Source organism: Curcuma longa, chromosome 11 (genome assembly GCF_044706935.1).
Source record: "Curcuma longa cultivar G26 ecotype Majalengka, Jawa Barat chromosome 11, ITB_CL_G26_1.1, whole genome shotgun sequence".
NCBI classification, from domain to species: domain Eukaryota; kingdom Viridiplantae; phylum Streptophyta; class Magnoliopsida; order Zingiberales; family Zingiberaceae; genus Curcuma; species Curcuma longa.
Genome location: NC_133871.1, coordinates 13,533,118 through 13,554,588, shown reverse-complemented (window position 1 = coordinate 13,554,588; position 21,471 = coordinate 13,533,118). Strand labels below are relative to the sequence as shown.

Here is a 21,471-nt window from a genome sequence, read left to right as displayed (position 1 = left end):
TAATGATTTTGTGGATTGTAACATCTGAATCATTCTTTCCAGTTCTTGATGCGTTAATTAATTCTTGTTCTTCCAGGGATGGGAACAAAGCATGGCGCTTCGAGATTGCTCAACGACGACTGCTGTAACGTATCGTGCTCGTCGCATCGATGGACGGATTTCACAAACATTGTAGCAAGGATCGCGTGAGGAACACGATGATGAGGCAGGAAGAGATCTTCAGGTTCCAGGTAAGCCAATCCATCCAGCGTACTAATTTGAGCTGTTTGAGACGATGCCGATCGATCGAGTGGTACAATTCTGCTTCAGGTACACGAGCTTCATCGCCTGTACAGAGTACAGAAGACGCTGATGGAGGAGCTGGAAAGCAGCAAAACGAAGCGCCAATACGACAGGAATCCAAACGCGAGAGCATCCAATTCCGCCCTAAATTTCACAGAGTGGATCAGTTTAGCGACCTCAGAAGCGTGCGATACGCCATTGACAGAGAGCGCGAGGTCCAACAAGTTCCCTCCGGAGCACACGCGCAGAGTCGTCGACATCAAGCGACCTGACGAAGAGTTTGCGTTGCAAGAAGCATGGAGCGTCCAGGATCGAAATCTCTTGCTCGGGAAGCGGGTGAAGGAGAAGAACAAGGCCCAGTGTCCGCAGCTGCCGTGGCCCGGCGAGGAAGAGAGCGAGCTGCAACTGACACTGAGCATCGCATGTGGAACGGACGAGAAGAGATCGAAGAATTTCTGAGCATGCATGCTTTACTTTACTGAAACAGAACTCGAAGCCCGTTGATCGATCTAGCTGAATATTTGCTCATTCAAAAGAAATCTCAAGAACAATCTTTGTATACCATAATCAACCTCGACAACAAAATTCATGCGATGAGAAATATATATATGATACAGAATTAGCATCGATTAATTAATCCGAGGGAGGGTGTCGATCTTCTCCGGGCTCTTCGGTTTGAGGTACCTCAGCTCGAGCGAGACCTGCCTCTCCATCTGCAGCCGCCGGTAGAAGCACTCGATGAACCGGTCCGCCTTCACATTAATGTCCTCGCCGGAGACGGAAGCGGAAGCATCGCTGGCCGACCGAGACATGTTGGCTGCCGGCGTCTCCGGAGAGCTCAGGGCGAGCGACGACGCCCGGGAGAGAGACGTCCCTCGCACACCGAAGGAAGAGTAGTCGTCGGAGCAGTCGAGCAGGCTCGGCCGAGCCTGGAAGCTGAGCCCGCGGCCCGGCGAAGGTTTACTACTGCCGCTGAGGGAGGAGAGGATCCACCTGGTGGCGTCGAAGGAGAGCAGGAATTTGACCTTCTGGACCGCTCGCTTCAGCTGGCTCAGGATCGGCATTCTTCTCTGGGGAACCATGATTGATTGGAAATCGGAAGGGATTGAAAGAGGATATATAATGCGTAATATATATAGAAAAGGAAAGATCCGAGGAATCTTCTTGCTTAATCATTCATTCATCAATGGTTGGCGAGGCGAGAGGACGAACTGAACGTGTCGGAGATGGATTGCTAAGTCAACTTTGATAACGCTGTATTTAGTCAACGGATTCGGAATCCTACGTGCTGATATCAAATCTAGTTAGATCGATCAGTTAACAATTTGATTAATGGATTTGGAATGTCAACACTTGCTTGGTCTTTTTATATTTATTTATATGGAAGAAAAGAGCAAGCTGCTAATTAATATGCAGTAACGCGTAATTAGTTGGACGTGGTCTGAAATGAATCACGTTTTTAATTTTGCATGAAAATTTATTTATATTTTTGTTGTCGATGATGATTTTTCTTTTTCTTTTTCTTTTTCACGTAACGGGTTACGAAGCGGCCCTGTATCATCTCAATGAAGCGCAGTGTGCCTAATTCTCACGTGTAGTCAAGTCAAACATCAAATTAAGTTGAAGTCAAAGTCAATTGATCGAACTTAACCCGAGTTCATACCCAGTCAAACTGAGTTAAGCTAAACTCGGATCGTTTGAGTCACTTCCGATATGGTTCCTCAAATTAAGATTCGAATATTGTCAAAGCGTTTGACAAACGGACACAATCAACCACTGAGGTCCTAAATATATATACCCTTTGAAAATTAGAGTCATCTTTTTACTTTCTATTTAAAAGTGGTTGTAGTACCTAAAAAAATTATTCAAATTTATCATTCATTTTCTCCGTTCTCTCAACCTTTTCGAATGTTAAAGTGGCCGAGTTGAATTCCAATTGTCTCCCAACTCTTGACGTTTACTCCTTTAAACATTGCGAATTTTGTATTTGATCGAATTTTACATCTCATCCTCAATGATCAGGGAAAAAACTGTGCATAGCTACTAAGAACTTTAGGAGCTAAACCATGATCGAACTGATAGAATTGAATGATCTAAAATGAGTTTTAGAAAACACTTCCTTGTTTGTTAGCTTCCCAGAAGATAAGATCAGAGTAACTTTCGGGACAACAATACATTTGCTCAAAACTCTTATCTTTTGTTTGACGGTTTAAGAAACAACCAAAAACAATGACTTGAAATTTCACTTCTCCTCCACTTTAATTATTTTGCAAAAATAAAGCCGCCGGTATTTACCACGTGTCGCCTTCTTATTGGTTGCCCTTCCCGAAGTGGGATAGAGTTTCGACCAATAGCGATTTAGGATGATCCAAAATGCCCAAAATATAAGCCCAACGCAATCTAAAAATGAGCGGCGCGAGAAGTTAGGAGAAGGAATTCGAACTGATCGGGAAGGTGCGATGGCGAGCGGCGGTGAAAGGGTGAAGAAGGGAGTGGGCGGCGGCGGCGGAGGAGGAGGCCCGGAGGCGAAGTTCTGCGACTTCTGCGGCGCTTCGCCAGCCGTGTTACACTGCCGCGCCGACGCTGCGTTCCTCTGCGGCGCCTGCGACGGTCGCCTGCACGGCGCCAACGGCCTCTCTTCCCGCCACGAACGCGCGAGGCTTTGCGAGGTGTGCGAGCGCGCCCCGGCCTCCGTCGCGTGCAAGGCCGACGCGGCCGCCCTCTGCGCCGCCTGCGACTACGACATACATTCCGCCAACTCGCTTGCCCGCCGCCACCACCGCGTCCCTCTACCCACGTTCGTCGGGCCCCCCGCCGCTGCCGATGCTTCCCTCCAGGAGGATGGCGGCTCCGGCTACTCGCTCCTCCAGCAGGAGTCGGCTGTGCCGCGGTTCTTCTTCTCCGACGCAGACGCCTACCTGGACCTCGACTACGCCGACGAGCCGAAGGCCGTCGACGAAGAAGCGGATCCAGCCGAGTGTCTCCTCTTTCCCGGCGGCGGCGGCGGCGGCGGCGGCTGGGATTTGGATCTCAATGCGATCGGATTCAAACTCGAACCCGATCTTTCCGTTTTTTCAAACAGCGTAAATTTAACTATTTCGCATCAACTCCATTTTTTCAACAGTGAAATAAATCCACCGCGATTGATTAATTAGTTATTCGCGGTGCAGGAGTCGTCGGAGGCGGCAGTGGTTCCGTACATGTCGCAGGCGACGGGCGCGCGGGCGGAGCGGGAGGCGAGACTGACACGGTACCGGGAGAAGAGGAAGACCCGGCGGTTCGAGAAGACGATACGGTACGCGTCTAGGAAGGCGTACGCAGAGGCGCGGCCGAGGGTGAATGGACGATTCGTGAAGCGGACGGCGGCCGAGGTGGACCGCATCTACTCGTCGGCGGAGAAGGCGGTGGCGGCCCTCATGGCCGACGATGACTACGGCATCGTGCCGTCGTATCGATCAAATTAGCCGGCAAACACGCAGATTAACTAATCAAACTGTAAGATTCAGGCACTTTAATTGTATACTCTGTAAATTATATATAATATCCCTTTGGATCAAATGCCAAACTCCGATTCAAAATCTGGCAACATCGCTGAAAAACATGGAATCATCTTCATTGCTGCAACCCATTTCTGAAAAATCATATTGCGAGCTTTCACACTCTGATATCAAGGTCAAAAAGTGATGTCGTCTCCAGACCGTCGGTTTGATGTGGATGTTGTTGTTGATGATTATAAATATTATACTGAGAGACGCAGATGTGCGCTTCCTCAGCTCTGCCCGTTCCGCATGTTCTTACCACAAATCCTTGTTTTTATTAAACAATCACAAACTTGCTTTGAATTCACATGCGAAGTCGTCTCAAATCTCCAGCAATTCGCTAACTGACGCCAAGTCCCAAGTCAACATCTCTGGCATCTTCATGTGAGTTCGTCATCATTCCCAATTCAGCCCCAATGGATTCGGAGACGCAGGACCTAGTGGAGAAGCCGGCGGCGGCGGGGACGAAGGCAGAAGCGTTGGAGTACGGCAATGTTGGTACCGGTGCTCTGTACCGGATGGTGGTGGAGCCGGCGGAGTGGATCCGGATGCTGTGCCGGGAGCTGAATGGGAGCTTCGTGTTCGGGGTGGTGGTGGTGTACGGCCTCAGCCAGGGCTTCGCCGGCTCCTTCTTCCGCGTGGTGTCGGACTACTACTGGAAGGACGTGCAGAGGGTTCAGCCGTCGGCGGTGCAGTTCTTCATTGGTCTCTACTACCTCCCCTGGATCATGAAGCCCATCTGGGGCCTCCTCACCGACGTCGTTCCCGTCCGTGGTTACCGCCGCCGCCCCTACTTCGTCGCCGCCGGTAATAAACCCCTTCTTTTCCACCCTCTTTCCTCGTCAAAATCCCTCCTTTTCCCTTTTTTCCGCCCAAGAAAACAGAGCCGAACTCAAGGTTCAATATCGACAGGCGTTCTCGGAGTGGCGGCGACGTTCGTGGTGGCGACGTTCGAGCGGCTGGCGGTGGCGGTTGCTCTGCTGTGCCTGGTGGGGATGACGGCGGGGGTGGCGATCGCGGATGTGACCATCGACGCGTGCATCGCGAGGAACAGCATCGAGCGGCCGGGGCTGGCAGCGGACATGCAGAGTCTGTGCGGGTTCGTGTCCTCAGCGGGGGCGCTTGTCGGGTTCTCCACCAGCGGCGTCTTCGTCCACCTCCTTGGAGCTCAGGTGAGTCTCCGACGAGGGCATGCTCTGCTTGCTCGTCGTCGATTGCTTTTCAAAGTTCATTTTGATGAATGAATCCATAGGCGTGATGGGGGGTTTGATTGTTGTGAAATGGAGGGGGCGCTGGGGCTGATGGCGTTGCCGGCGACGCTGCTGATCATTCTCGGATTCGTCATCTACGAACACAAGAACGTCCACCTCTCCGCGAAGCAAAAGGTACAATTAATTCATCGAATAATAACTTTTGGTGCATAATTCATCGTTGATCTGATGATGAGCAAATGGTAGTAGGTGTGGGAGACGGGGAAGGAAGCGATCAGAGGAATGGCGAGAACGATCCAATTTCCGACGGTTTGGAAGCCGTCGCTTTACATGTTCTTGAGTCTGGCGCTCAGCATCAGCACCCATGAAGGCCAATTCTATTGGTACACCGATCGCCGTGCAGGACCAGCCTTTTCCCAGGAGTTCGTGGGGATGATCTACGCGATCGGGGCGACGGCGTCGATGGTCGGCGTCCTCATCTACCACAAGCTCCTGAAGCACCTCCCCTTCCGGCGCCTCATCTTCTTCGCGCAGCTCCTCTACGGCGCCTCCGGAATGCTCGACCTCGCCTTCGTCCTCCGCTGGAACCTCAAGCTCCGCCTCCCCGACGCCGCCTTCGTGGTCCTCGAGGAGTGCGTCTCCCGCGTCATCAGCCGCCTCCGCTGGATGCCGATGATGGTGCTCAGCACCCGCCTCTGCCCCCGCGGCATCGAGGGCACCTTCTTCGCCCTCCTCATGTGCATCGACAGCCTCGGCACCCTCACCTCCAAGACCGCCGGCGGCCTCCTCCTCCACGCCTTCTCCGTCACCCGCACCGACTTCCGCCGCCTCTGGCTCGTCGTCCTCATCCGCAACCTCCTGCGGATCGCGACGCTGGGGCTCATCTTTCTCGTGCCCAGCGCCGACCCGAACGACGCGCTGCTGCCGCCGGAGCTCATGCTACCTTCGGATGCCCCTCCTCACAATTCCGGCGGCGCACCGGAGGAGACCTTGCAGTTGGCGGAGCTCACCGACGACACTGATACCGCCTGCGAAAAAGTGTGATCGATCGAGTAGCGATTAAACAATACATTAGTTTATTGCATTTCCAATCAATTGTGAAATTTGTTATTCATATCAATGGAAATAAACCACATTGTTTTTACGGCACCTCACGCTCTCTAACCAGAGAACCTCCTCGTTCATCGGCTGCATAGGTATCGTAACCTCACGTACGTAATTCCACCTATCCCTCCTGAGAAGGTTGACCCAATCCGATTTATCCGTCCTCTATATATCTTCTCCTCCCGCACTCGAATGCCTCGTCCGCGACCGCCTTTCGTTCTCCCCAAACGGAAGGTCTGCTGTCTTCTCCATCATCAACTTCTTCTTCCTTCTGATCGTTTTCACAAAGAGGCGTAAACTTCGAACTGATATCGATTTGGTCGGTTTGCGTAGGCGACAGGGCGACGGGCCAAGAAAGCCAAGCTACAGTCAAGACATTGATGAGTTAGTAGTCGAGCGCAGACGATCGAGGCGGCGGCGCATAATGGGAGGCGCAGAGCAAGGGTCTGCTTCTGAAATGCCAGCGGCCGGGCTGGTTTCCGGGCCGCCAGGGTTGATGCGACGAGCATCGACGAGGAATCCCACGACGGCGACGTTCTCAATGGAGGTGTTTGACAACGAGGTGGTGCCGGCGTCACTGGACAGCATCACGCCGGTCCTTCGGGTTGCCTCCAAGATCGAGGCAGAGCGCCCTCGCGTTGCTTATCTCTGTGCGGTTCTTTTCTTTTTAAGGAAACTAAATGAAAATATTTTAATTATAAAAACAATAATGGACTCTTAAAAATAGCATATGAAATGTTTTAGAATTTACTCCTTTATTTTTTGCTATTTCAATTTTAGGCAGATTTTATGCATTTGAGAAGGCACATAGACTCGATCCTAGTTCAACCGGACGCGGAGTTCGCCAGTTCAAAACTGCTCTCCTTCAACGCCTTGAACGGGTAAAATTAAATTAAATAATCATTATTTATTAAATATTTTTTTTCAAAAGAATTAAACATTTTAGAATTATAAATATGTAATCTTATTTTGTTAGAGTTAGAAATTATTATAATATCATTGAAAATAATATAAATCGGATGGAATTGCAAAATTTTGAATAGTGATGATTTTAAGATTTTTTTTGTTAATTTTAAAATGTTTTGATAATTTTGAAATTACAAGGGTATTTTGAGAAATGGTGAAGTGCAGGGGCAGAAATGAAATATTACCTATGAAATTTTCGATATTGTGAACGCATTCCAGGACAACGCGACGAGTCTCTCCCGAAGGGTGAAGAAGAGCGATGCGCGAGAGATCGAGAGCTTCTATCAGCAATACTACGAGCACTATGTTCGTGCTCTCGATAGGGGCGAACAAGCCGACAGGTAAATCTGGATTCGTTTTTGTTGCTACAGTTGTGATTCTTGCGGCATCAACATGTTTCTGTCTGCAGAGCTCAACTCGGGAAAGCTTATCAAACCGCTAATATCCTTTTTGAGGTTCTCTGTGCCGTTAACAAGAGCGAGAAAGTTGAAGAAGTTGCCCCAGAGGTTCGTCCACGATGTCAAATTGATCCAATCAGATTTTTACCCTTTTGTCTCCTTTGAGATTATGCGAGGGAATGATTTAGTTTCTTATCCGTGTTTGGTGATCTATGCGCAGATCATTGCTGCCGCCAGAGATGTCCAAGAAAAAACCGAAATTTATGTACCCTACAACATCCTTCCCTTGGATGCTGCTGGTGCTTCACAATGTATCATGCAGCTCGAGGAGGTACTATTCTTAACTCTTCAAATGACTGTATTGATTTTTGGGAGTAATTATAGATAGGGAGAAACAAGGTACTCTGGTAGCTTTAAGCAAATCAGTAACTTGAATACATTCGAATTTGACAGATAAAAGCAGCCGTAGCAGCCCTGAAGAATACGCGGGGTTTGAACTGGCCTTCTGTTGGTCAGCAAAAGGAGAAAACAAGAGAGTTGGATCTACTTGATTGGTTAAGAGTCACATTTGGGTTTCAGGTAGAACATTTGCAAATAACAAATATGTCTTTTGTTTCTTTAAAAATATTGTTAACATCATTAATATTTTTCTGTTTACAGAGAGACAATGTAAGAAATCAAAGGGAACATTTGATCTTGCTCCTCGCCAACCTTCACATAAGGCTGTCTCCGAAGCCTGAGCCTCTTCACAAGGCATGTATATCGAGCTTCATAAGTTAGATAAACAATATCTTTTGCCCATTCATTGATGAATATTGTGATCCTCTGATTGTTATTTGAGTTATTTTGTTCTTTTAAGAATCTACTTTGGAAATCTGGTTGCATGATTAAATAACTATCAGGTATGATCACGTCACGTATATCTTTTTTTTTTAAAGTTGGATGTGATGTACTGACAACCTTTTGATATGAACAAATTACTGATAGCTTAGAGGTCTTTTAATATTTTCTGAATATTGAATCTTTCTCATATCAGCCATTTTGATATAGTGTACGTTTCTTCAATCATTTTTGTGTCATGGTCCTTTCAATGTGTGCAGCTGCAGCCATGCAGTGCATGTGGTTTCCTTATTATTATCTTATATTGACAACCAAATAGAAGAATAGATTTATATTATTATTGCACTATCCTACCTAAGATCTCCTTGTTTGTGTGTTTCTAAAAGGAAAGAAATTTTCCCATGCTTAGGATCATCCATGTTAGTTTCCCCATGTAAATCATAATGTGTTACCGTATTCATTAGCAATCTTACATTTCTCACTTCAAATGCAAATATTTTATTTTTTTAATAAATTGTGGTTGTAATTGAATTAGTTCCCCATCACAGCTAGATGATCGTGCAGTTGATGCAGTTATGAACAAAATATTCAAGAACTATAAATCATGGTGCAAATTCTTGGGAAAGAAACATAGTTTACGGTATCTGAGACCTCTATTCGTTGATTTATTAGACTATAAAATGATTTCTTTTGGTCATCTAATACTTTATATTTTAATTTTAGGCTTGCACAAGGCCTACAACCACAAGAGATTCAACAGAGAAAGATCCTATATATGGGCCTGTTTCTTCTTATCTGGGGTGAAGCTGCCAATCTTCGATTTATGCCAGAGTGCTTGTCTTATATATTCCACAATGTGAACCTCCATACAGAAATATGTTCTTTTTGGTTATATTGACATTACCTTGTTATTCTTAAAATAGTTTGGTTTTCCTTACATAAATGATAATCCATGATGGTTTTTAGATGGCATATGAGCTACGTGGTCTGTTGGGCGGCAATGTCAGTGTTGTGACAGGGGAGAATGTTAGATCTTCATATGGTGGAGATGATGAAGCATTCTTGAAGAAAGTAATCAGCCCGATTTATCGTGTGATTGAAAAGGTATGCGCCCCTCAAAGGCTAAAATTAAGGATTATGCATCATAGGTGGAACAACAAAGCTATGATGATTTACATTTCTTCAGGAAGCTCAAAAAAGCAATAATGGTAAAGCCCCACATTCAGCTTGGTGTAACTATGATGACCTAAATGAGTACTTCTGGTTTGTGAATAGATTGAGATCACTAATAGATTAACACAGTAGGTTGTTTATCTTTTTGTTAATCTCCACGATTGAGGCAAACTGCATAACTACTAGGTCGGCTGATTGCTTTTCCTTGGGCTGGCCTATGAGAGATGATGGGGAGTTCTTCAAATCTATACGGCAATCAAGGCCTACAGTCCAGGTCTGATACAGAACTTGTTAATAATTCCAACTGTCTAATTGATTTCTTTAAATATAGTTGCCACTGATAAAAACTCATTTACAGGTTGGACGTTCATCCAAAAAATTGCCTAATAAAAGCACAGGGAAGGAAAATTTTGTTGAGACTAGAACATTTTGGAACATCTTTAGAAGTTTTGCTCGCATGTGGACTTTCTATGTAATAGCATTACAGGTAATATCATGTCATATATGACATTGATCATCATTCCAGTATATAATCCAATTTGTTGTTTATTCAGGCAATGATAATCATGGCCTGGAGTGGTTATTCACCAGCACAGATTTTTCAGAAAGATATGTTATACTCATTATCTAGCATTTTCATAACAGCAGCACTTCTGCATCTGCTAAAAAGTATGATTTTTTCTCAATTCATAACTTATTGTTATCACTATATTTCTCACTAATAGAAAACTTTATGTGCAATTCGCCTTACTATATGATGCATTATTGTTGCTTCCTTGGACCTGAACGAGTCATGAGTGTGATTTCTTGTGAGCATATTGTATGTGACTGATGATAATGGATTGATTGTGATTGTTTGAGAGAATTCACATCCATTTTCTGTTTTCCAAGTTCAACTTTTTCCTGGGATGGTGTTAATGAGAAAGAAAACAATAATTGACTGCTGCCATATAGAGTATTGCACCACAAAGCTTTTATGGATGGACATAAGCAGTCATTGGCTATTCAAAATAGATTGATATATTCCCTTAGATGTACTTGATGTGTATGATAATGATCATATTATCCTTTAACCAAGATGAGAACAAATCTTTTGAGGAGAAAATGAGAAAGGATAACTAATAGTTCTTGGCAGTCTGTTATGGATTTCACTGCAATAAGTAATGATTCTATGCTCAATGGGAAGAATATTTCGTTCACAATATAAGATCAATTGTGATGAAATATTTGACTGAAACATAATGTAATTGAAAACATTGGCACATGAACTAATCTTGTGGAACTAGTTTGAGATGAGTCATCTATATCTGTTTGCACAATTTAATAGATCTCCTCTTAGTCAGAGAATATATGTCAAAATATTTCGGTCTACTCTCTATTTCACTTAATATTTTATTGTTCTTTGACAAATTGTCTACCAAGAATATTACAATATTATAGTATTCAAGCTAATATTATGCACTGAATTTGTCTATGGTTCATTGCAATTTATTTTTTAGAACGGATGCATGGTAAAAAAAATAGTATCAGCTTTCAGTTGGTTCGCTCTTCTATTCATCAGACTGCTGCAGCCACCATGATTTTGTGTTCTCACTTAATCAACTTTTTTTTTCTTCTCATTACAGGTATTCTTGATCTTGTTCTTAATTTCCCTGGCTATCATAGACGGAAATTTACTAATATCTTGAGAAATGTCCTCAAGATATTAGTGAGTCTTGCATGGTCTGTAGTTCTTCTTCTGTGTTATAGTGATTCATCACAGATAAATTTGCCTTTGGGTGGCATTCTGCAGTACCTTCATCTGATAAAAGGCGTTCCACCTTTATATACTATGGCTGTGGCACTATATGTGTTGCCTAATGTTTTAACAGGATTGCTATTTTTATTTCCTATGCTCCGTAGATGGATAGAGAATTCAGAATGGCGCATTGTTCGGATGCTCTTATGGTGGTCTCAGGTGTGTAGACCCTTTTTTTCCCATTTATTTACCGGGAGGTAATTATTTTTTTGTTCAAAGATTTGAATTTTATCTCGGTAGTTTTTTTTCCTGAAAAACTTATCCAGGTAGCTTCCCTCAGTTTCTGCCCAAAACAAACTGAGGAAGTAGTGGGAGAATTATTTCCCCAGCCATATTGAAATTGGCTTCCACCCAGATCGGGTGGAATGCTGTTCCATTTATTTTTTTATTATCTTGATTTGAAATTAGTTTTGTTTAAAATGTTTTTAATCGATTAATATTTTATATTAAAATTTCCCTCCTTTCCTTATTGCCCTCCCTTTCTCTTAGGAAATTCTTATAAGGGAAACTATCCTTTTCCCCTTCCTCCCAAGGAAATACAAACAAGGTCAATATTTCTCTGCTTGCTTCTTTCCCTTGTAGGAAACACAACTTTAATCTTCACCATGGTACATCTCACCCTTCCAATGAACTGAATGCCTTTCATCGAATTATAGTATTCTTATATTAACATACTAGTCAAATGATCATTTGCTTTTAGTTATGGAATCAATAGGCATTATAAGTAGGAAGGTTGTGATGCATAACTTAACCTAATTGTATAAGGTATCTTTTCGTCTTGAGGAAGGGAGCTATATTTATAGATAATCTCCTACTAATACTTTTTCTTTTAGTTATGAATCAACAGACACTTCAACTATGAAGGTTTAGGAACCTAACATATTTCTCGAATTCTTTTCAGCCAAGGATTTATGTTGGGCGTGGCATGCATGACAGCCAGTTGGTACTATTCAAGTGAGTTTATAAATCTTTGTTTTTGTTTTGATTATGGAAATTTTGTAAAATTCTTACGTGGATTGTTATCTTTTAAGGTACACATTGTTTTGGGTGTTGCTGTTATCTTCCAAGTTTGCATTTAGTTACTTCTTTCAGGTAACTTCTCCTTTTCTCTCTTTTGCACATATGTTCTTATAGATTATAGCTTCAATTAAGAATATGGGACGATTCTTTTCTCTCAACATGTTGTACAATGTGGCAGATACAACCTCTTATAAAGCCCACAAAAGATATAATGAATGTTCATAATGTACATTTCGCCTGGCATGAATTTTTCCCCCATGGTATATTGCTCAACTTTTCACAAGTTCACATGAGATATTATTTGATTAAAATTGTTCAAATCATCTTTGTTGTAGCTCCTGGTAATCTTGGCGCTATTATTGCGCTCTGGGTTCCTGTGATCTTGGTATGCCAATATTGTTCTTTGTGGTTCTTGATTTTAGACATTGTACTTTATATTATTAGTGGTATTTGTACTTAACATCAACAAGAATCACGTATGACAAGTTAAACTTTTCACAGGTGTATTTTATGGATACTCAAATATGGTATGCAATTTTCTCCACTTTATATGGAGGTGTCTCAGGAGCATTTGGTCGACTTGGAGAGGTAAAAGATTATTCAAGTTCTGTGTTTGTATTTATTTCTTCAAACAAATATAAAATTATGTAGATTTTCTTCTTTTTTTTGGGTCTTCACCATGAGGTGTCTCGCACCTCATTGGATATGAGATATTCCTCATTCGGATTGGAAGCAACAAGGTTAAACCCCTTCCAACAATGCTAAGTGTGTTAAGGTATTAGCTTAATAGGATTATTAGTGTACTGGTGCAGTTCCACATTGCTATTTTAGGTTTAGGTTTCTATACTGAGTCCGATATGCATGTAATATGCCTTTACAACATATTTATTATTTTTGTTGTCTGAACTTTGCATGATATTAGAACACCTCTTTTTGGGTTAGGATTTCCTAAAGAGGTAATCGATCAAGGAGGAGCAACCAACCTTCTCTCATCCACCTCTTTATCTTCTTGTTCTGTCCACACTGAGTCCTTGAAACATTCTATTGATGAAGCTCTTCAAGATCCATCGCCTGCTTGTCTCTTCGCCTTCTCATCTCTTGACCAACTTTGTGTCCAAATTTATCATCAACAACCAAATCTAACAACCTCTTCTACCTCAGATCAGTTGCATGCGTCTACCTGTTTCCTCCTGTGCCTCTTATGCATGATAACTGTCCTTGCATCCATGTGTGCCGGCGAGTAACACATCCTCATAGCAAGCACCATGTGCCCTTGTGAGTCATTACCTCCTCATACAGAGCCATATCTAGGGGTGGGCATGAGTAGGGTTCAATGAAAAACTCGAGCCGAGGAAGTTGTCACTGTTGGTGTTGATGATTGGAGGTAGGGATGCAGGGTGGAGTCTGAGGCTGGAACAAAGCACTGGGAGTCACGAGTCAAGGGAGAAATATCATCATTGGAATCTACAAGGGAGAGCGACAGCAGCATTAGGAGATGAATCATAAGTCAGAGCAATGCCTAAATCTTCAGAGGAAGATAGGGTGTCAGACAGCTAGATGACAGTTGCTGATTTGGGTTTCTCAGTCTCTGCCTCTCAAGATGAACAGACACGACACATCGACAACCGAGCATAGGGAAGAGGGAGAATTGACGAATTGGGAAGACGATGAGTGTTACTGCATAGGGGAGAGGGAGACAAGCTGATGATTGATTTATTTGGTTTTAGGTTTTACAGTCATGTTACTTGACAAATTTATTTGAAATTTATGTTCTTGCATATACAGATTAGTTCTCATTGATAGACTTCTAATTGACAACCTGATTAACATAATAATGACTGATAATTGGTTGCATGTCAACTTAAAGTTATATTTATTGTTTTCTTGTTACTCAAATTTCTAATTCTTCTTGTAGATACGAACACTAGGCATGTTGAGATCACGGTTTCATTCTTTGCCTGGAGCTGTCAACACATATCTTGTTCCATCCGAGAAAGTTCGTCACAAGGGATTCTCTTTATCGAGGCGCTTTGCTGAGGTTATCCTGAAACTGATATTGTGTATTCTCACATTGTCATTTTGGTCCTTTTCGTCTAATACCTAGCAAAATTAGGTCTCTCCAAGTAAGAGAACTGAAGCAGCAAAGTTTGCTCAGCTTTGGAATGAAGTGATATGCAGCTTCCGAGAGGAAGACCTTTTAAGTGATAGGAAAGGCCTTGAGTTGACTTACCTGTCTACTTTCTTACATTCAATATTTGCTGGTTTTCTTCAAGGGGGACTCAAAATCTATTTATGTAATTCAGGGAGATGGATCTTTTGCTAGTTCCTTACTCATCCGATCCTAGCTTGAAGGTGATACAATGGCCACCATTCCTGCTATCCGGCAAGGTAAATTATTGATACCGTATCTGATGCTTATTGAGTGTTGTGACTCTTGATGTTTGTTTTCTGTAAATTCAAATATTTTCTGGACAGATACCTGTAGCACTAGATACAGCTGCTCAATTTCAAGCAAAGGATTCTGATCTCTGGAAGCGTATCTGTGTTGACGAGTACATGAAATGTGCTGTCATTGAATGCTATGAGTCCTTTAAGCTCATTCTTAATCTTCTTGTCGTCGGGGAGAATGAGAAAAGGTTTGTTGCAAATCCTTCACGAATGGATCTTTAGAAAGCAAACAGTTTCTAGCTTTGAGTCTAAACTCTTACTAATTTTTCTTTTGCATTTCAGAATGTTGAAAATTGAAATTTAAGTTTCCTTTTTCTGGAAGATTTTTTTTATGTTACTTTCATGGCCAATGGCCTAGTTGATTACTCACAATGACAATTTAATAGGAGATACTACAGAAATTTGGTGACAACTGGTAAATTTAGCGCACATCATTTTCTGATAACTTGATGCGTAATAGTATTAGTCATCACAAATATCAAGGAGCATTTCAGCTTCCAAAAGAATCATGCAGGATATTCTATTCGAAAGTACTACGGTAAATCTATGCATGAGAATTTGGAGATGTCATCTATAAAAGCAATCGTATCACTTTGCCTTCTTATTTTATGAAGAAGCAATTCATTGTGAAATTTCTGAATTCTGCAAGCTTTGTCTGAATTTCCACTTTATTTCAACTTTCCTTTGGGTATCCTATGCATGATAGAAAGCTAGTTCATGCGAGGTTATTTTGCATATATTCTTGCTTTGTCTTCCTATGAAATCATCATGTTATGAAATTTTCTTTGCACATTTGGTGACAGGATTATTGGTATCATTATTAAAGAGATTGAAGCTAGCATTGAAAAAAATACCTTTCTAAGCAATTTTAGGACGAGTGCCTTGCCAACACTATGTAAGAAGTTTGTGGAGCTTCTTGAGATATTGGTAAGTCACACTTTGATTTGTTAGTTGATGTCTCCATCCTGCCTAGTTGTTAATAGCCGAAAAAGGAGGGACTTAAACTGTTTTCTTGCAGAAAGAGGGTGATGCGTCTAAACTTGATACAGTTGTATTATTGCTGCAAGACATGCTTGAAGTAGTCTCCCGTGATATGATGGTTAATGAGATACAGTTAGGGAAACACAAACTCGACCTGAATAATTAAATTAATCATTTTTGGATAAACATATTCCTGAGATCTGAGATTTTCTTATGATTTTTAATGTTTTTTTCAGTGAGTTAGTTGAACTTGGCCATGGTAATAAAGATTCAGTACCCCGAAGACAACTCTTTGCTGGTACTGGTTCAAAACCTGCAATATTGTTTCCTCTTCCACTTAACCCATACTGGGAAGAACAGGTGATTCTCAATCCAACTCCTCTTTTGTTTTTTGTTTTTTGTTTTTTGTTGATAACAAGCTACTGACGATCTACCTTACTGCAGATTAAACGACTTTACCTCCTATTGACAGTGAAGGAATATGCAATAGATGTTCCTACAAACCTTGAAGCTCGTAGAAGAATAGCATTTTTCACAAATTCTTTGTTTATGGATATGCCCCGTGCTCCTAGAGTCCGTAAAATGTTGTCATTCAGGTATGACACCCTATTATCTGAATGCCTTAACACCAAAAGGATTGAGTGGTACATATGATTTCAATCTAAACCTTTGTTTGATATATCCTGATCACGGCAACATTGTTGTTCATATTAGAGATAGACAATTCCACTCTCTTATCTCATCATGATCACCTGAAAGTTTCGACATGTATACTTATCAAGAAAGGCTATGGTGTAGATGCCTTACTGCCAACTTTTCTGTATTGAAATAATCACAACCCTAGTGTGCAACTTTATGGCAATTATCTCTCAACACTTTGATTTAATTTAAAGCGGTTTGCAGTGTGATGACTCCATACTACAGTGAGGAAACTGTATTTTCCAAAAGTGACCTTGATTTGGAGAATGAAGATGGCATCTCTATAATATTCTATTTGCAAAAGATCTATCCAGGTTTTATTCTTTTCTATTCTGGTCAATCTGAGATTCACTGTAGCCATTTATTTTATTTCATGATTTTGTCATTGCATTAATCTGTTTGATGATTTGCATTAGATGAATGGAACAACTTTATGGAGAGGATCAATTGCAAACGAGAAAGTGAGGTTTGGTCCAATGAAGAAAATGTTTTACAGCTTCGTCATTGGGCCTCTCTTAGGGGACAAACACTATGTAGAACTGGTAAACAATGGACTGCATACTACAAACTCTTATTATCAAATAGATTTTTGGGCAACTACTTCATTTGATATAAACACTGTGCAGTGAGAGGTATGATGTACTATCGTAGAGCATTGAAGCTTCAAGCTTTTCTTGACATGGCCCAAGAAAGTGGTTAGTCTTAGCTTCTTTGTTTTAAAGACTTAGTTAAAGATCTTTGGCTTCTTGATTTCTCTTATTTAAATCATGCTTCTCCAGAGATATTAGAGGGATATAAAACTTTTACTGATCCAATGGAGGAAGAAAACAAGAGCCAAAGATCATTATTTGCTCAACTTGATGCTGTAGCAGACATGAAATTTACATACGTTGCCACGTGCCAAATTTATGGCAGCCAGAAAAGGTCTGGAGATCGCCGTGCAACGGACATTTTGAACCTGATGGTTAAGTATGTGTTTGTTTTTTTTGCAAATTAGCAATGTCTAGTTCTTCAAATTTTCTTGCTTATTATTATAGCCCAATTTTTTCCTTGAATATCAACCTTAATGTTGCTGGTATAAACATAAATTTCAATCTCACAGCTAATATATAAAGCCGGAAAATTTGAGTGGAAACAATAATTTGGTAGTTTTAGAATTGCATGTTCTTTGCAATTTGAATATATATCAGAAACTATGGGGTTCATTTTCATATATAATCCATACATCAAGGATTGCAACTTTCATGCGCTCTGTGTGTCTATCTAGAGCAATATTCTGATACCCAATTAGTACAACCACAGTTAAGTTTCTTATTTATGCGAGCCTGAGTTTGATTGATTATTCATCCACAAACAAAGTAAAAGGTTGAATAAAACTTAGGAATGGCAAGAGAAGCTGACAAATGATGAGTATAACTTACATATGGAAGATCATGCCATTTCTGAAGTTCATGAATGGTTGCTCTCAAGTATGCATAAAGTATAAAATTAACTTCTATGCTCATTCACGTTCTTATATGTAGATCAAAGGTGTATGTATGAATGAGTGACCATCTTATTCGGTTCTACATGCTAATCTGAATATCAATTTTTTGGGGATAAGTTACTGGTTTCTTATGGATTGACTTTTAAAAATTTAAGCAAATAAGATGTGAAAAAGGAAATCTGTTGGACTAATTGTGAGATTGGATTGTTTTGTAATGCATTCACTAGTTTTGTTCTAACACTGCATCTTCAGTGGTTGCAAAGAAGAAAAAAGAGAAATGATTCATTAATGATTTTACTTGTCTTCTATTAAATGTATAGTGCAATGAATCTAACCATTAAATATTCCATAAATGTAGCTACCCTTCCCTTCGTGTTGCATATATCGATGAAGTTGAAGAAAGATATGGTGACAAGGTTCAGAAGGTCTACTACTCTGTGCTCGTAAAAGCAGTTGACAACCGTGATCAGGTAACCCACATTTCGTGATAAACTCATCCAATATTAGGAACCGTAGCCATGACATACTGATATATTTTGTTTTTCCCCCCTCTTCTAGGAAATATACCGAATAAAACTACCAGGGGCGGCAAAGATAGGTGAAGGGAAACCAGAGAATCAAAACCATGCCATAATCTTCACTCGTGGTGAAGCTCTTCAGGTTATTGATATGAATCAGGTAACAAAAAGTTCTGAATTAATTATTGACTTATTTAGTTTTTAGTTTATCAGGGCTTATCCTTTTCATGAAACATGTAGGATAATTATCTAGAAGAGGCATTTAAAATGCGCAATCTTCTGGAAGAATTCAATGGAGACCATGGACTACGTCAGCCTACCATCCTAGGTGTACGTGAGCATATTTTCACAGGAAGGTAAAATACGTGATTACTTATGGAGGTTATATATCTTTTTCCGATCCATGGAGATATGATCTTATACATTTGGGTTATTTTTGTTTCAGTGTATCCTCTTTGGCATGGTTTATGTCAAATCAAGAAACCAGTTTTGTAACAATCGGACAAAGGGTCCTTGCGAACCCATTAAAGTAAGTTTCTATTGTTTGCTTTTCTAAGTTCCTTTCCATATATGTATATGCATATATAAAATCTGTTGACCTGTTTGTTTTATGGAAGATTCTATGATTCATCTTAATTGGCTTATCATTTAATTTATCCAGAGTTCGGTTTCACTATGGTCACCCAGATGTGTTTGATAGAATCTTTCACATAACTAGAGGTGGCATTAGCAAGGCATCTCGTGGGATCAACTTAAGTGAAGATATATTTGCTGGTGATGTGGCTGACATATTTTTCTTTTTACATCCAGCTGATTTGTTGTTTATCCTAACTCATATTACTACACTATCAGGCTTCAACTCCACCTTACGACGTGGAAATATCACCCATCATGAGTATATCCAGGTTGGAAAAGGTCGTGATGTTGGACTAAACCAAATATCTCTATTCGAAGCAAAAGTTGCTTGTGGCAATGGAGAACAAATACTCAGCAGAGATATCTATCGCCTGGGGCATCGCTTCGACTTCTTCAGGATGCTATCATGTTATTTCACAACTGTTGGATTCTACATCAGCTCGATGGTAACATCTATTCATTTTTCTCAATTTCAAATAATTCTGTATAACCATTACTTTCTAATATTTCTTTGCACTACATGTAGATGGTTGTGATCATAGTTTATGCTTTCTTGTACGGAAGACTTTACTTGTCGCTTAGTGGGCTGGAGGATGCTATTATGAAGCAGGCTAGGAAGATAGGCAACACTGCTCTAGAGTCGGCCATGGCATCTCAGTCAGTGGTTCAATTGGGTTTGCTAATGGCTTTACCAATGGTCATGGAGATTGGACTTGAAAGAGGATTCTGGACCGCCGTTAGCGACTTCATCATAATGCAGCTTCAGCTTTGTTCGGTGTTCTTCACATTCTCCCTGGGAACAAAAGCACACTATTTTGGAAGAACAGTGTTGCATGGTGGGGCTAAATACAGAGCCACTGGACGTGGATTTGTGGTCCGACATGTAAAATTTGCTGAGAATTACAGGATGTATTCCCGAAGCCACTTTGTTCAAGGGTTGGAGTTGATGATAATGCTCGTAGTTTATCAGATCTACGGTGCAGTGGCAACTGATTCGATCGCATACTTGCTTCTGACTTCATCAATGTGGTTCCTGGTTGGCACATGGCTGTTTGCACCATTCCTTTTCAACCCTTCGGGTTTCGAATGGCAAAAGATAGTGGAGGACTGGGATGACTGGAGCAAATGGATGAACAGTTGGGGAGGAATCGGTGTTCCTGCAAACAAGAGTTGGGAATCTTGGTGGGATGAAGAACAGGAGCACCTGCAGTCAACTGGCTTCTTAGGAAGATTCTGGGAAATTGTCCTCTCTCTTCGCTTCTTTCTTTTCCAGTACGGGATTGTTTATCACCTCCATGTTTCCAATAACGACAAAAGCATCATCGTAAGTTGTTTCAGACAATCCAATCTCACTGTTCTACAGCATTTATCTTGCCTTCCTGTTTCATGTTCATCATAATTACTGACCACTTAAACACATCATCTAATCTAATGTTCGTGCATTGATCAGGTGTATGGACTGTCGTGGTTTGTGATCGTAGCGATATTTTTTATACTGAAGGTGAGCTATTTCAGCTTTGCATGGTAGATGATCTTGAGTCGAACCATTTCTTCTTTTCTCATTTGACTGATCGAGAACTATCGTGTGCAGGTGGTGTCCATGGGGAGGAAGACATTCAGCGCGGACTTCCAGCTCCTGTTCCGGCTGCTGAAGCTGCTCCTGTTCATCGGATTGGTTGGAACTCTGATCGTTCTCTTCATCTTCCTCAATCTGACTGTCGGAGACATCTTCTGCAGCATCCTCGCTTTCATGCCTACTGGTTGGGCGTTGCTTCAGGTGCAGCATCGCTAATTCTCTGGCCTCGATCGTCTAATCGTATCAATCCTTGAAACAACAAACTCTTAAATTCGTTCTCGTTACTGGAGCAGATCGCACAGGCACTGAGACCGATGGCGAAGGCTCTGGGTCTGTGGAGCTCCGTCAAGGCCTTGGCCAGGGGGTACGAGTACGTGATGGGCCTGCTGATCTTTTCGCCGGTTGCTGTCTTGGCGTGGTTCCCGTTCGTCTCCGAGTTCCAGACGAGGCTGCTCTTCAACCAGGCCTTCAGCCGAGGACTGCAAATTTCACGTATTCTGACCGGAGGAAAGAAGTACAACTGAAGTTGCATTCAGTCATTCTTTTTGAAGAAATAGAAGAAGAAATTTTCCTTTGTCCCAAAGATGCTCGTTCCTGCGTTCTTGCCAATCGGTGAGATTTGGACGAGGGAGGAGAAACAGCGGTCGACGACGGGACGAAGGAGGTGAGTAGGAGGAGAAGGGCGGTGTTGGTCGCCGGAGCATGGCGACGATGACCTTAGAGGAAGAGAAGGAGAAAGAAGAAGACAACAATGTTAACTCATCCTCTTCCTCAAAGTAAACAAAAAAAATATATA

At 41.8% G+C, this 21,471-nt stretch overlaps 4 protein-coding genes and 1 pseudogene across 4 annotated transcripts; 4 read left to right on the top strand and 1 right to left on the bottom strand.

Moving 5' to 3' along the window:
* The first annotated feature begins 91 nt into the window (after positions 1–91).
* On the top strand, positions 92–885 carry LOC141840991 (uncharacterized; annotated as a pseudogene).
* On the bottom strand, positions 818–1,371 carry LOC141840992 (uncharacterized). Its single transcript, XM_074729108.1, has one exon. The coding sequence runs from the start codon at positions 1,362–1,364 to the stop codon at positions 912–914; it is 453 nt and encodes a 150-aa protein (XP_074585209.1). The 5' UTR covers positions 1,365–1,371; the 3' UTR covers positions 818–911.
* Positions 1,372–2,714: 1,343 nt separating this feature from the next.
* LOC141841951 (zinc finger protein CONSTANS-LIKE 3-like) lies at positions 2,715–3,840 on the top strand. Its single transcript, XM_074730156.1, has 2 exons — positions 2,715–3,365; positions 3,453–3,840. Exons 1-2 carry the CDS (start codon positions 2,742–2,744, stop codon positions 3,744–3,746), a joined length of 918 nt encoding a protein of 305 aa, XP_074586257.1. The 5' UTR covers positions 2,715–2,741; the 3' UTR covers positions 3,747–3,840.
* A 96-nt stretch (positions 3,841–3,936) lies between these two features.
* On the top strand, positions 3,937–6,178 carry LOC141841950 (putative folate-biopterin transporter 6). The gene is made up of 4 exons (XM_074730155.1): positions 3,937–4,628; positions 4,734–4,993; positions 5,108–5,206; positions 5,282–6,178. The coding sequence occupies exons 1-4, from the start codon at positions 4,238–4,240 to the stop codon at positions 6,074–6,076; spliced, it is 1,545 nt and encodes a 514-aa protein (XP_074586256.1). The 5' UTR covers positions 3,937–4,237; the 3' UTR covers positions 6,077–6,178.
* Positions 6,179–6,560: 382 nt separating this feature from the next.
* Positions 6,561–21,376, top strand: LOC141838456 (callose synthase 5-like). Its single transcript, XM_074725941.1, has 42 exons — positions 6,561–6,786; positions 6,917–7,017; positions 7,322–7,443; positions 7,512–7,608; positions 7,721–7,831; positions 7,954–8,079; positions 8,161–8,253; positions 8,889–8,980; positions 9,064–9,196; positions 9,307–9,444; positions 9,527–9,603; positions 9,700–9,787; positions 9,872–10,000; positions 10,068–10,182; positions 11,139–11,470; positions 12,213–12,265; positions 12,343–12,403; positions 12,510–12,591; positions 12,667–12,716; positions 12,833–12,919; positions 14,247–14,369; positions 14,445–14,551; positions 14,635–14,719; positions 14,807–14,967; positions 15,583–15,706; positions 15,798–15,892; positions 15,997–16,120; positions 16,205–16,356; positions 16,664–16,773; positions 16,876–17,001; positions 17,086–17,154; positions 17,239–17,428; positions 18,304–18,415; positions 18,504–18,623; positions 18,704–18,819; positions 18,909–18,992; positions 19,125–19,237; positions 19,316–19,545; positions 19,626–20,423; positions 20,550–20,600; positions 20,691–20,876; positions 20,969–21,376. The coding sequence occupies exons 1-42, from the start codon at positions 6,561–6,563 to the stop codon at positions 21,197–21,199; spliced, it is 5,820 nt and encodes a 1,939-aa protein (XP_074582042.1). The 3' UTR covers positions 21,200–21,376.
* The last annotated feature ends 95 nt before the right edge of the window (positions 21,377–21,471 follow it).

Coding starts and splice junctions, on each gene's coding strand:
- LOC141840992 (XM_074729108.1), bottom strand. CDS start 1,364: ATGGTTCCCCAGAGAAGAATGCCGATCCTGAGCCAGCTGAAGCGAGCG.
- LOC141841951 (XM_074730156.1), top strand. CDS start 2,742: ATGGCGAGCGGCGGTGAAAGGGTGAAGAAGGGAGTGGGCGGCGGCGGC. Junction 3,366..3,452: donor TTTCCGTTTTTTCAAACAGC/GTAAATTTAACT, acceptor TTCGCGGTGCAG/GAGTCGTCGGAGGCGGCAGT.
- LOC141841950 (XM_074730155.1), top strand. CDS start 4,238: ATGGATTCGGAGACGCAGGACCTAGTGGAGAAGCCGGCGGCGGCGGGG. Junction 4,629..4,733: donor CCCCTACTTCGTCGCCGCCG/GTAATAAACCCC, acceptor CAATATCGACAG/GCGTTCTCGGAGTGGCGGCG. Junction 5,207..5,281: donor ACCTCTCCGCGAAGCAAAAG/GTACAATTAATT, acceptor AAATGGTAGTAG/GTGTGGGAGACGGGGAAGGA.
- LOC141838456 (XM_074725941.1), top strand. CDS start 6,561: ATGGGAGGCGCAGAGCAAGGGTCTGCTTCTGAAATGCCAGCGGCCGGG. Junction 10,183..11,138: donor ACTTCTGCATCTGCTAAAAA/GTATGATTTTTT, acceptor TTCTCATTACAG/GTATTCTTGATCTTGTTCTT. Junction 11,471..12,212: donor TGCTCTTATGGTGGTCTCAG/GTGTGTAGACCC, acceptor AATTCTTTTCAG/CCAAGGATTTATGTTGGGCG.